This window comes from Electrona antarctica, assembly GCF_951216825.1.
Source record: "Electrona antarctica genome assembly, chromosome: 20".
NCBI classification, from domain to species: Eukaryota; Metazoa; Chordata; class Actinopteri; order Myctophiformes; family Myctophidae; genus Electrona; species Electrona antarctica.
In genome coordinates, this window is record NC_136801.1 from 14,230,191 (window position 1) to 14,245,346 (window position 15,156).

The 15,156-nt window shown below is 41.6% G+C and overlaps 1 protein-coding gene across 1 annotated transcript; it reads right to left on the reverse strand.

Annotated features, from left to right (window-relative positions):
• Positions 1–230: 230 nt before the first annotated feature.
• Positions 231–14,716, reverse strand: mastl (microtubule associated serine/threonine kinase-like). Its single transcript, XM_079490219.1, has 12 exons — positions 14,347–14,716; positions 11,535–11,672; positions 10,885–11,024; positions 10,710–10,798; positions 10,491–10,600; positions 9,751–9,910; positions 8,649–8,809; positions 7,070–8,203; positions 4,589–4,730; positions 2,445–2,558; positions 2,170–2,271; positions 231–1,433 (listed from the first exon to the last, which is right to left on the reverse strand). The coding sequence occupies exons 1-12, from the start codon at positions 14,542–14,544 to the stop codon at positions 1,276–1,278; spliced, it is 2,646 nt and encodes an 881-aa protein (XP_079346345.1). The 5' UTR covers positions 14,545–14,716; the 3' UTR covers positions 231–1,275.
• Positions 14,717–15,156: the final 440 nt, after the last annotated feature.

The following is a 15,156-nucleotide window of genomic DNA, read 5'->3' on the forward strand; positions in this document are numbered from 1 at the left end:
GCTTATGGTAGGGGAAATAGCCAATAAGGAGTTTTTGCACAAAAAAACACCTGGACCTCTTTGGTGGGGACGTAACAACTACAAATAAGGTAAGAAAGCATCCTAGCATGGAATTCTCCTTTAAGGCAATACTCTAATTGTTGCAAACACCAGCTTAGTCAAACTAAATGGAAGTAAATCCTAGGTCACATCTATAATGTAAATGCGTCGCAATAGCAGCCTTAACTGAACATTAATTTTATCTTAAAGCATGTAGTGTGAAGAACAGGATAAACATGACATCACAGCAATCTCCATCTATTCTAAACAATACTGTTGGAATACAAATCAAACAAAATACAAAGTAATGTTTTATGAATGGTATGTATTTAAGGCAAATGCTAATTCAACATGTATTTTTTGTAGACGTTAATCTCAGAACTTCAGAACAGTAGAAAACAAACACATGCACAGTCAGTCTGTATAATGCAGTTTGCCAGGTGCTGCACGATCGCTGCGATATTGTTAATCATTCATGCAATTTTCATATCATCCCATCCCCATTGTAAGAGCCATATGATGTCTATATTGTCTAGTAGTATTGTAGTACTCATTTGATGACGTCACCACAGGGCGTGGGCTAGACCCAGGTTGCTTGGGTATTTAATGGGCCCCAATCAAGCAGCAGGTGTTTCTGATTGGCAGAGGCACAATGTTTTTCAACTGTGCAACAGGAGCTGTGGTCTGTAATATTCTGGACGTTTGATTGTTTATTTAAGTATTTATTGTATGCTGAGGTGACAGATCAGCTAATAAATGTGAACACAACGAACAGTTTGGACTTCAGTTTATCAGCACACGTCTGAACACCTCTTTGCCGTCAGTATACCACACAGTGCCTTTAGTACAGGACTTTGGGCACTACACCCATCTTCAACCTCCCAAAATGTTCACGGGTCCTCCTCCACATCCACTCCACTGACTCCACTGACTGACTTATGCTGCTCACACACAGTTCCGGTGCACGTAAAAACAAAGTGTTATATCATAATACAACTGTAAGACTCTAGCTTTATTGCTGCATTTAAAATACAAAGTGTTTAAGAGTAAAATGCCATCTTTAAAAATCACAGACGCAGATCCTCAGGATTCTCAGGCTCGAAATGGCTGTAGTCCATGTTTGTTGTCAATATTTGCCAACTAATTGGTGGTGGATATTTTTGGTGAGCATTATTTATTAATAATAGTATTAACTGAAAATGTTTTCCCATAGTGATAAAATGTGTTTGTGTTCCACTATAGACTGAAGCGGGACATGGCGAGGTGTTGCGCTTCGTTTCTGGCATCAAAATATGACGTATCCGTTTCGTCCACTGGTTGGGGTATGAAGGGCATCGTCTGGTTCTGAAGGTTGTCCCAGTCGAAGCCCTCTAACAGAGGGTGGCACTTCAGTTCTGGTGGACAGAAAACAAAAACAGAAATTAAGAGTGGCAGCACAACATTGACGTTCATTTTGCTTTCTCGTCCCTTTTGTTCTCTATGAATTCACTGCGATATTATGTAGGAAAATAAATTTGGATTTTTACTCGAGACGTGACTCAAAATGTGGTCTGTTGACCCACAAAGGGGTCCAGACCCATTGCTAGGGAAACGGTAACCTGTCCCAGCCTGTGTGATTTCTGGTCTAGAGGGGCGGGTGCCGGCGAGTACAACACGGTGGATCCTATTGGTTCACTGATCTGAGCCGAAAACAGTGCTTTAAACGACAGCAATTTTTATCATTTGAATGACAAAGAATTATGTTTCACTACTAGTCTGTGTCGTGGAATTCTGGATCAATCAATAATCAATGAGGCAATATAGGAGTCGAGACAATATTGTCAGGTGGTGATGTAGTTTATGTTCATGATATAATGAGGAGAATTACAACACACTCAGGTAGTGGTACGGTAGTTCTGCCAAGAGTGCAAGGCAGAAATCATAGTTATACTGTTATACCAATTATCACAATGTATTATACAAGCAAGATCAGTGATGGCAAAATACAAAAGTCAACCATATTTCTTCCTCTTCTGTCTTCAATTAAACAACAGCACATACTTAGTGTTCGTTTTTAGAACTAAGACATGTTCGGTGCTGACAGATGAACAATACATTTAAATCCAAATAATTTACGAATGTGGTTCTCACCCTTGAGACCAGCCCGTTTGGTCATGTCCATTGTCAGCAGCATATCAATGGTATGCCTGCAATCATCCGATAGTGTCTCCTCTCCCTCAGGCCAGGGGATATCTAAAATGGTTTAAAGCGATGCAGGTTTAAGAAACACTCAAATCTTTGTCATTCTGCTCAGGAAAGGTTATTTTCCAGACAGGCCGAACAAAACCATAATAAACTACAACAAGAATAAACAACGTAACTTATATCTTTGGAATAAAAACACAAAACGAATACAAAAGCCTCACCTCTTTTGAGGATATTCTGAAAGACCAGCTGAGGAGTCTCGTCGTTGAATGGAGGCACACCAGTAAGGAACTCAAATAGACACACACCCAGAGCCCACCAGTCAACCATGAAATCTACATGAATAAAAGGGAAGGGTCACATTTCAGTCGACATCAATATTCACTCTATTTTATTCATTCCCATTAAGTGTGTGCATTAAAACTACTGCAGTGGCAGAAGCAGGAACCAAGTTAGAAGGATTTCACACCAGAAACATAGACCAGACACAAGGATTACATTTCTGGAACCATGGAAGATGATTAAAGATTCATTCAATTTAAATGCCTAAGAGTAAAATGTAATGCTAAATGATTGTATTTGTAGCTAAACTGTGCACTCCAGTAGTGACCAAATTTGACTGAGGGACTGCCATTGATTTTTTTTTAATTTTCGTTTTTTCATGTCTAAAAAATAACTGTCCGTTGATGGATTTTTTTTCTTCCTTATTTGTAACTGTAAACAAACTATATACTTAAATGTACTGTATAAAATACAAATATAATGTTACCACAGAGACCCAGGCTGCAAAGTGAAATGGCTCTACCAAGGTTGATATTTGAACTTTTCATTAAATAACCTTCTGAACGTGATAAATCAATTTAGAAAAAAATCCCAGGGTTACCACATACCACTGAATATAAGGACATCTACAATGTATCCTTTTGTTAGTTCAAGCCTTCTGACATTCATGGCCACTTTTATGACATGAATAAAAATAACTTCCTTTCTCTTTTTCCTCCAATCAGGCTCAGTAAAGTTGCACACCAAACCAATCAAAAGGGGGCAGAACTAGGCCTGTCACAATCATTTTTGCATAATCGTCAAAAATAAAAAAGCAGAAATAGCAGATCTACTACTAGATCAGCTATTTCGGCTCCCGGTATTTACTTATTTTGTCAGTAAATGTCAGTCATTTCTTTGTATATTTAAGTTACTTGTCATATCTTATCTTCCCTGTGCAATCTTTTATTACGAAACTTCATTTTGATTCATATCAAAGTTCCAATGTTCAATGCCAAAAACACAATAAAATCGTTAATCGCTCGGTAATAATCGCAATTATTTGCGTGACAATTAATCGCCAACTTAAATTTGTAATCGTGACAGCCCTTGGCAGAATAGCAGAAGCTGTGGGGAAGGGGACATTTGTAAAGCCAAGCAGCCAATATTCCTCTGGCATATTAGCAAGGCTGGTTGAACATGCATGTAGAAACTTACCACACCGACCATTCCCTGAAACTCAAAGAGAATGTCCGTCACAAAGGCTACAGTGTTCATTAATGGTCCAACACTACCCACTTAAAGCCCTATATACTTAGTTCAGTGGTTTTCAACCCTTTTCATAGCAAGATCCACTATTCATATGGCATTTGAGCCACGGACCACCATTTGATGAGATTTAGCCTCTCAGACCCAAAAACGTAGAGAGATAACAGGCAAATGTTGATCAAAATACATACATTCTTTAATTGTGTAGAGTTCTTGTAAATTAAGTAATGCAGATCTTTAACTAAATGTAACTCCCGAGAGTGTAAAATGAAACCAATTTGGTTTCACGTTATGCTCTCAAGAGTTAAAGATCTACTGTGTTTTAAGGGTCCATTTTGTTACCAACTCTCCATCATTTACCTGGGGACCACCTGGAACCCCCTGAAGGACCACTGGTTGACAACCACTGACTTAAAACCCAATATACTTAGTTGACCAGAGTTATTCAGGGCTCTATACTAGGCCCCCTCTTCTTTTCGCTATATTTATTTAAAAATTAAAACATTATTATTACTAAATGGTAAATGGTAAATGGTGCATTTATATAGCGCCTTTATCCAAGGCACTTTACAGAGATTGTGCATTACATTCACCCATTCACACACACATACATACACCGATGGCAGCGGAAACCATGCAAGGCACCAACTAGCACATCGGGAGCAATTAGGGGTTCAGTGTCTTGCTCAAGGACACTTCGACAGTAGCTCTGCGGGAGCCCGGGTTCGAACTGGCAACCTTACGGTTACCATCCAGGCACTCTACCCCTGAGCCACCGCCGCCCCTACTACAGTGCATGGTGTATTTTTGCATGGTGTTTGTTTTGTTTGAATACCGTGAGGTTTCCCTAAGAGAAGCTCCGGGGCCAAGTAGTCAGGGGTTCCAAGAATGGGTGCACCTTCCACAGGCAGGGCACCCCTTCTGACACTCTTTGGGGTCCTGAAGGGAGTATGGGAGGTCGTCATAGGCTGGGGAGTCTGAGGTAAGGACAAATATCAACCACAAATGTAAGAGAGGGTTAATAATAGTCAAGAACTACATGAAATGTACAGACTTGACACATATCTATCATGCCATGACCAAAAATAGATGCTTGTAAACTTTTAAACATTTAAACTAGTGTGTACAGTATCACTACAAGGTTGATTTTCACATTCTCCTGCAAACTGTTAAAGGTTTCCTGGAGGAAAAATAATAATGATTTGTAAGCCTATGACTTAAAGCAAAATCAAATCTCACAACTGAGATGTTCAAGTGCTAATGTGTGATTTGTGAACTCTCCCCACACACTAGCACGAGTCCTAAACAATTAATACAAAATGTATTATGATTGATGTTCCAGTAATATTGTTCCTGCTGTTCTACATACTGCCAACCTGGTGAATAAATCACAGACTACGGCCCTCATTTATCAATTGAGTGTAAAATCTGCCCCAAATTCGAGTGTAGGATTCGTAGTACACCCACGTCGGGTCGGCATTTACAAAGTGATCGCAGACAGCTGTTCCTTCCTAATTTCATTCCTAGCAGTGATAAATGTGACGGCTGAAATCAATCTGGCACGCCCTATGAAATCAAGCCTCGCCCTCGTTTTTGCGACATGAACAACTGCAATACGACCTGGAAACCATGGTTACAGGAAGAAAAAAAGTTTAACTTGCTTGCCTAAGTTTGCCTTGCTGCCCCTGCCCCCCTCCCATACACACACACAGACGCACGCACGCACACGCAACTTGTTGTATCTTAAATAAATAAACCTGCATGAATTAAATAAAGCTGTAGGACTACTGTCTGTTTCTCCTCTCGCTTCGCTTCCCTTGCTGCATGCCCGCCTCACCCCCCCGCACGCACGCACAAATTTGCAAGCAACTGTCACTGTGTTGTTAGTTGTAAACTTGTAGGCCTATATTCAATTATTAAAGTCTTTATTCATTTAATATACAACAAGATATATTAGTGAACGAAAACCTGAACCTGTGAACCATGAATTATATAACAAATAGGCGCGCACACACGCTGCTGTTTTGCAAGGTGCATCTCCTGTCCTGTCTGTCTCTCTCTATCACTGTGGTCCGTCCGTGACACCGTGACCAATTGACCATGCACGTTCGAGAGTCTATTTAAATTGCCTCGCTGTCAACTGTCAATTATATGAATATTGCAGCCCAAACCGTAGCCTCATGTGGCACTGGACAGTGGTGGTGATGGTGGGCTGCAGGCTGGCTTAGCCTATACTATCTCCGATGCGTTCCCACTTGCGCTGGCACGGCACATTTGGCATTCGAGCGACGCGTCAGGTTTATTAAACGAGGAGGAGATTGCACATACTGTAACTCCAGAAAGACATCGGCCTGCTGTAGATTAGGCTACAGTAGGCTACACATGTTGGGACTCTCCGCGCTGCAGCACTGCACAGTGCACTATACTCTAAACGTCCCGTCATGGAAATATTTCAGCACAGACAGCCCAAATCCTCGCATGTATGTGCTCATCATGCAAAACACTGTTTAAATGGCTTACGCAGACAACTTGCAACATTGTTTTTAAATGCGCGATTTTAATTGCTTGCTTGTAAAGTTGGAAATCTCCTACTAATTTCATATGACACAAAGACACATCGTTGATGTATTCCTTTACTTTTTTACATTTAGCCCATATACATACATACAGTTTTATATAAACATTTTAGGAGTGAATACATATGTTTCGATGCCTGTGACAGCCTCTCAGCTGGTCAAACAATGCTGCAGCTCCGCTGTTCTACGACAGAAAAACAGGTGAGGACAAAGCGTACGACAGCTCCCGACCAGACGTGAGTTTTGTCTTGGCACAAGATCATTTTCAATCTTTGGCGCAAATGGTAAATGCCGAAAATTGCGGTAATTTTGGCGTACACCCATATTTTGGCGTACGCACGGTTGATAAATGAGGGCCTGAGGCTTTAAACTTTGCTTTTATATGAAATATCCCAGACAATTAGGATTTTATGGAAGATGCTTCTGAACATATTGCTACTTTGACCACTTCAGATGCTCCGATCTTGAAATAATTACCAAACAAATATTGTCCCTGCGCAACATGCTTCCATAGACTGCTGGATGGTTTAGAATTCAAACTGAAATCAGTCATAGCGACTGAGAACTTCAATCCGTGCTTGTACCTAGGCCTGTCACAATTATGACATAATGGTCTAATCGCAATTATTTTGTTATAATAGTAACACGCCACAAAGTGAGGCATTTTTTGATTACTAGGCAAACCAAAATGTACTCTTTATTCATACGTGACATAATCGTGACAGCCCTGCTTCTTGTACCTGAAAGACACTGCTGCTGGTGGAGCAGGGTCTTCTTCTCTGGACTGGAGTTGTGGTGACCTCTGGTAGACTGTGGCTGGAACAAGCGGCCATGGACAGGTCCATGTGCTCCACAGAGGACAGGCTCATGTGGGAGGTGTTATAGGTGAGGTTGGAGCGGTTGATGGAGCTACAGTAGCTGCGGAACATCACCACGTTCTTCGGCTTGAGGAACGAGGGCGAGTCCATAACACCGCCGGGGGCGAGCTCTGGGACGTGGTCGCGGAAGGAACACTTGGGTTCGCCGTTGCCAAGTTTCGGCATTTCGACACTGGTGAAGGCGTTTGCTTGTGCCAGTGATTTTTTGGTGAGGGCCGCACACCTATTCTCCACTAGTTCCTCAAACGAAGTTGAGCCTTGTTTATCGGGACTATTGCTAAGCCTCCGCGAGCCCGGGCTGTCAGCGGTGACACACAGGTCGAGCACGGAACCATCGGACCCGTCGAGGCTCAAACTCCTGCACACGTCGCGGCCTTCACCAAACGGGAAACTTGAGTTTGCCGTTTCTTGTGCACTGTCGACAAAGACGTCTTCCGCCAGCTCTTCGAGATCACAAAAGAAGAGATTTTTGGCAATGGGACTGGAGTGCTTCAGTTTTGGTTTGTCGTGCAAACCATTTTCCCGATTAAAGTCATCAATGATGTCAACAGCAGAGAACATGCCTGTTATGCCAGTATGCCGCTTTGAATCATCCCCTGGGACTGGACAGGATCTCGTGTAGACTGCGTTGCATTTCTTGTTTTGGATCTCCAATGGCTCTGCACTCCTCTCCATGTCCGAGAAGGGCCTCTTAACACAAGAGGGCAGTGCAGTTTGACTCTCTTCTGTCATCGGTGGGGAAACGTCATCTTGGTTGATGGGAAAAGCCTTTCCTGTAGCAAGGGAGTCTGGATCGGACTTCTTAGACGGTTCCCCAGGAACCAAATCCAAATGTTCTCTAGTGGCCTTGGCAGGGAGCTCCATGTTCTCCAGTGAGGTCAGGGCATGGTTCCGTCCATTCGTGCTCGGCTCTGCTGTCACCGTCTCTCTCTTTGTGTCACAAAACATGGACTGCGTGCTCAATTTCCTCACACACGTGGTTTCTCCATTCTCTTTCTAAGGAAGAAAGCAAATAATAATCTGTCGCTATTAAAGAAAAAAACAAGTGACATTGTACTGTATAAAGACAAGTATTAAGTTCATAAAGTTAACTTAAGTATAATGCATTTGAAATTAAATAAAAATGTTACTTTTCACGATTCCAATTAAAAAACATTCAGGATTCCAATTCAAGATAGATCAGCTACTTTTGTGTGACATACTAGAATGGCGAAGTAGGGCATTCATTTACGAAAAAAGTTCAAATGGAGATAAGAGGTTTCTGCCCAACAGCAATGCAATGTGGCCCCCTGGAATGAGTTTAAATAGTAAAGTATAGTTAGTGGCTCTCTCCATCATCAAAGTTGCCCACCCCTGGTCTAGAATCAATTAAATTGATTCGTATGATTAACTGTTGCAGCTCATAATGACATCATGAACAAATGCAAAGGTGAACAGATACCTCGTCACACTCCCACAGTGGACTGATACCACCATCAGAGTCAGTAGCAGAGGCCATTGTGCTGGCTGCACTCAGTGTATCCACCCTTCTTCTGGACTTCTGCAGGATGGGGGCCAGATTCTTGGTGAAGGTGCGTGGGTTTAATGCTCTCTTGTTGGGTCCTGGAAGAGAAAAGAAAACAAGGCTAAAGTTAACACTTCCCTCTCACATGACAGAGCTTGTCTTGCACAGTTTGACCCATTCCCTCTCTCTTGATAAGCATTATTTTAGCAACAGACCAGGTCATATTTTGCTAGGTGGTTTAGCTAGCTGAACATTTGGGGTCTAGACTGGAGCTCAGATGGCAACAGTACTCAAAATTGTATTGTTATTTCATTATTGCTGTTTTATAGAGCATCGCAGTCCCGCCCCCTTTCAGAACGACAAGGCACCAGGAAATAATTCCCCATTCTTTTTTCCCATAGGCTTTTCAAAAAGGTTTTTTTTTGGGCCGAACAAATAATTAGAAAGAAAACTCAAAAACGTGTTGTTTATTGTCATGATTTGTCAACTCGGCTGTTGGCTTTGTCTGAGGGTTAAATCATAATGCCTTTAAATAAATATTTTTTGAAACGTCAATGGGGAAAAGAATTGTGGGAAATTATTTCCTGGTACCCTTGTCGTTCTGAAAGTGGGCGGGACTGCAACGCTCTATCACTGTTTTGTTCAAGAACTTGCTATACAAATAAAGTTGTATTGTTATTTGTTATTATTATTATTTTAGCTTGATGTGTAACATTAGGGGTGGGCGATGAAAGAAAAAAAATCATGATATTTTTTTTAAGCAGTATTACGATACACAATATTATCACAATATATTTTCTTACGTTTTTATGGTTATTATTCAAGTTATTTAACAGTACAACCACCTAAAGGTAACAGAAACTAAAAGAAAAAGTAGTAACAGACCATTTAGACCAAAATACATTTTGGCTAACTGCAAATCATAGAATGTGCATTCACTGTATCACAATATATACAATATCTCTGGCGGCATATCATGGAGACATTGTATCGTCTCGACGATATTTATCACCATATCGCCCACCCCTATGTAACATACCTAGTTTCCATGAGTACCCAACGGGGGAGTATGAGCACTCTTTTGTCCTCAGAATAGGTGAACAGTAAGTGTTTCTCCGTTGCTCTGCTTTGCCACAGGACATGGGACTGCATGCAGCCGATGCACTACAGTGGCGACTACCTTCAGGTGCAGGCGTGTTCTGTTTTGGATAAGCAAGGAGAGAGTTGACATACAATGTTTAACATTTTTACATATCGTTGCTGTCGGGCAAAATCTTATCTGCATATTCTAACCCCTTGTGTTTTTTGTAAATGAATGCCCTACTTGATCACACTTAACTACAGTCACACAAATTCGAAAGCATCAAAAGTAGCAGATCTGGCTCAGGCCGGCCTAGCGGTCCGGGCACCTAGGCAGCTAATTCGACTCCCGATCCCATCCCGACCACCTTTGCTGCTGAGAGTAACTCCCCATATCTCCTCCCCCATTTCCTGTCAGCTTACGTTGTCACTATCAAATAAAGGCAGAAAAGCCTCCCCCCCGCCCAATATATTTAAAAAAGTAGCAGATCCACAAGCTTGATAATTTGATATGTGGCGTGAAGCGATGCGTTTTTGAGCTTGTAGATCTGCTACTTTTGAATTTGAATCCTGAAAAGTAACAGTTTTGGACATACTGTAGGGTTTCCACCCGACAGAGACTATATACATATACATGCATTGCGCACGCGTCGCACATGCACACACACTTCCAAGTGCAACATAATATACATCACTCACTTTAAATCCCAGGGAGCTGATCAAGGACAGGACTTGACCTGGAGTACGGAAGTAATCTTGTTTAGGCTTTGCCAGTGAGGGTGTTGTCAAGATATCCGTCAGGTTCAGTTCTAACAACATAAACACAAAATCATTATATATTATTCATCTGGTAGGGTCCAGGACTAGTAAGGATGATATATTGAATTATGCCAAGTGATACATGATTTGTTTTCATACCTCTGTCAAGATTTACTTTGGAAAGGCCAAAGTCTGTTAGCTTGATGTGTCCAGTATTGGACACAAGCATGTTGTCTGGCTTCAAGTCCCTAAAGATTAAGGATTCCGAAAAATTACATGTTACACAGTCAGAGGCAAAAATAAACATCATTACGCATATTTTTATCAGACCTACCGGTGAATTATGCCATGACGGTGTAGATAGTCTAAAGCCAGTGAAATCTCCGAAATATATTTCACGGCCATATGCTGGTCAAAATATCCATAGATGTGAAGGAGCGATTTGACATCTCCACCAATGAGGTATTCCATTACCTGTGTGAGCAATGTGAAATATGAATAATGGGAGCATGGCGCATACTTGGTTAAGGATGGGACAGTAATTATCACGTATATCACAATATTATCGTGATTAAAAGACCACTCACAATAATCGTATTGTGTAATTTTAATATATCGTGATGCTGCAAAATTCAGTTCCACTGCCCTCTAAACTTGATCAAACACACCTGGACGTATTTGGTACGCTCTTATTTCACTCTACACAAATCGATTCACCAAAGATTGCCAAACAGATCTAGATTGTTTCTAGATCCCCCTGCATGGGGGTTTTATTCATTCCCTGTAATTCTATTTGGATTATAATTTAACTAAAATGTTAATATTACAGGTAATTACAGAGCCCCGATACCAATCTATGCTCAAATATTGCCCAATAAATATAAATTATAAATTCACTCTAAGAGTAGTCTGACTGAACTGGGTTTAATGCTGCAAAGGAGAAAATAAATTGTTCTTCAACTAAATGTCAATGTCACAAATTACCAGGATAATCTTGCTTTTAGTCTGAAGCAAGTAGTACAGATGTACCACAAAGGGGCTTTTACTCATCGCCAGTGCATCCCTCTCTGCCTTCAGTTGCTCGATCATGTTTTTGTTAACAATGTCGGCTTTTCTCATGACCTAGAACAAAGAAAGAAAAATAAGGCATTGGTGAAAGTTTCACAAATGTTTCAAAATTAGTACAAAGATTATTCAAAAATACCATATATACAAGCTCAAAATGTGTTGCATTTTTCAATATTTGTATTTAATAGGGCTTAAAGCGGCACTATTTAACTTTTTTAATAAATAAAATGCATATTTGTCCCATCTGGTTGACTCTACTAGATTTGCATTAACAATTAACAAAGTTAAATAGTGGATATAGATATAGAGGGTATGTGCATGGTGCATAAAGTGAGTGGCAAATCGAGTGGCAAAGTGAGTTTAACATTGTTAAATGCAATCAGATGGGACTTTTCTGTTTGGATGTATGTGTCAAGGGCCAAGGCCAGAAAGTTTTTTTTTACCACTCAGTAGGCGTTCCTGCATAACTTCTGGGTATGATGATGATGTCACACGCATACCCTCTCTATTTAACCAGGTAAAGTATTGTTAATATAATACCAGTAAGACGCCTGAGGGCGAGAAGGGCGTGCACGCGATCTGCCTGGGTGACAGCAGACTATGGGCGAGCGCTGGCGCTTTTGCATGGGGAGTCAGATCAACATATGGAATGAATTCTGTACTGGCCACATATGGACCATGTCTTGAGTGTACAGGATTTGATGAGGTCAGATCAACATTATGGAATGTCAGAACAGGACAGGTCCATATATGGAGATCTAAGGGTGACAGTGGGGGCAGTGTCTTGAGTGTAGTGTACAGGGTTTGATGAGGGCCCGGGTAGGGACGTTGAAATAACTTATACGCTTTATGTTCTGTGTGACCCCAGGAAGACTAGCTGTTATGTACCAGCTAATGGGGATCCTATTCTTAATAAACTCTATATAAAATTGGGGTGGCTGTATTTTTCTGTCTCCCCGAGACATTAGATTGTGTCAAAGGTCATGTCCCACCTAGACACAGGTTCTGACACAAATTTTTACCTGCTTACAGTCAAGATTCAAGTTATTCCTTGAGCAAGCAGGCAGGCTCAATGGTAAAAATGTCAGCACTTGCGCAGGAAACAAGGCTCAAATCCGGGGTAGAAGAGGTAAGTTACATAGTGCCCGCCTAAGCGCCGCTTTCCGGCTTTTTCAACCACACAAGCATTGGCTTGTGATTCATTGGCTTAGTTGTGATTCACCCCATAGCGATGATTTGATTGGCTGAGCAAAGTACATATTGAAGATAAAAGTGAGGGCAGAATAGTGAACACATAGATATATATAAAGTCTAGATGGCTTAAAGCGGAGTTTCTGACGTCGTTCACCCGGCAGCCATCTTACTTCGGGGCTACAGTACAGTATGTTCAATGGCAGCTCAAACAAAAACAGTCATAACTTTACAAACGGGTTGGTTTATTACAAACGTTGTCAACGTGGCTATGATTCAGCTTATCTGCTTGATTTTTTTTGTTTTATATATGAACGTCGTATAAAAGCATATAAGTATGCGGACGTCTCTGCCGTTTATAACAAACCTAACCGTTTGAAAATCGATAGACACAATGTTATGTGGCCCCGAGGTAAGATGGCCGCCACGTAGCAACGTCGCTCTCCATTGGCCAGAGCGCGGGTGAGCCATCTAGCTTTCTTATATATATCTATGAGTGAAGACACCAAAAGTGATTGGCCGGAATGATTTGTGATGATTACATTGGTTGAGCACGGAATGTGATTTATGATGATAAGAGCGCCCCTCACTTCACACGGATGTGATTCTTTTTACACAAATGTTCTCTTCTTGGGGTATCTGGCCCCTGCACAAACCCTTTTTCAGATGGTGGTCTGCATCATTTTGGGGGTACTTGGCAAGAAAAAGTTTGATAATTACTGATTTAGAGGACATTTTGTTAAATCGGCCGCAGGTTTGTTCCTCATGATTTTGCTTAGCTCCTTTCGGAACCCTACGTTAAAGTTTCTGAAAAAACCTTCTGACCCCCCCCGCAACGGCTCAGAAGCCGTTAAGTATTTTTAATGTTTGTACGACCGTTTTGGCAGCTCTGAAATTCTCTCTTGTTGACATCCCATTGTACCGCTTCCAGCATCTCGGTTGGCTAGCTGCGCCTCCCTACGCGCCTCGTAGGCGCAGCTAGCCAACCGAGATGTCAACAAGGAGGGACCGAAGAGAGAATTTCAGAGCTGCCAAAACGGTCATACAAACATTAAAAATACTTAACGGCTTCTGAGCCGTTCGCGGGGGGGGGGGGGGTCAGAAGGTTCGTTGTCTCCTATAGCGTTCATATGCTTCTTTTGGAATATGTCAGCGTGACACCCACACCGCAGCACAGGGGTAAATCAGGGTAAATCAGATTGCATCCCATGTCGGGACCCTACGGGTTAGGGGTCCAAAGGAGCTCAACCCGGGGGGTCCGGAGACGGGCTAGATTTTGCTGGGGTGTGGGACTTCCTGATAAGAACCCCACTTTGACAACAACCACTGTTTAACAGTAACACACACCACAACATTGGGGGCGAGCTATCCACGGCTTTGGGGCGACCGTTCGTTCTTCACTTTTCGAAATTCCGGGGCGACCGTTCGTTCTTCACTTTTCAAAATTCCGGGGCGACCCGTTCTTCACTTTTCGCGGGGGCGAGTTGGAAAAGGGCCTCAGTTCCCTCAGTCCTAATATACCCCCTGACTCACTCACCTTGGCTGCATATAATCGTGCGTTGCAGTTCTTCTTCTTCGCGAGGTAGACCTGTCCAAAGGCACCACGACTGATGGGCTTCAGAATGGCGAAGTCATCGATGGAGGGCGCCTTGGGGACGTTATACGTTCTACCGTTTTCTGGACCACCACCGTCTCCAACAGGAGGACCCTCCGTTGTGTTAGCGTCCATCATCATGATGATCGTTTCAAAAGGTTCAAGCCGTAATCAGGTTGTGTTTGTAACTTAAACTACCCGTTTAACTGAATTAAAAAAACATGTCGCTGAAAGGAGAGGAGCTGAGGAGGACAGGGTGAGGTTTGTTTGTTTTGAAATTTTGAATTCCGCTCCGCTCTGGGTCCTTTACCTACACGCGTCATCACGCACATAGGTAAAATAAATCGCCTGTGCAAAATTATTATTATTTTTTAACATAAAATCTATTCACCTAAAAAAACACACTAGACATGATCCACATGTTTTGGTTTTGTCCCATGAACGGGGATTGGTGTGTATATATGATTGATTACATATTTGATAAAGGCTTGGGGCTGTTCTAGATTTGTATATTTTATTTTCAATCGGGCAGCAAGGGAAACCTATTAGTGTTTACACGGGATTAAAAATAAAACCAGTGCATGAAATAATTATGTATGTCCAACATGTTTTTATGATTGGTATAGTTTGATCAATTAATCTACAATTATGTACATTATAATATTAAAATAGCTATCCAAAAATATTTTATGATGCAAGATCATGCAACTTTTGTTTTTTGTTTTTCTTATTGACAAAATATAAACATTACAA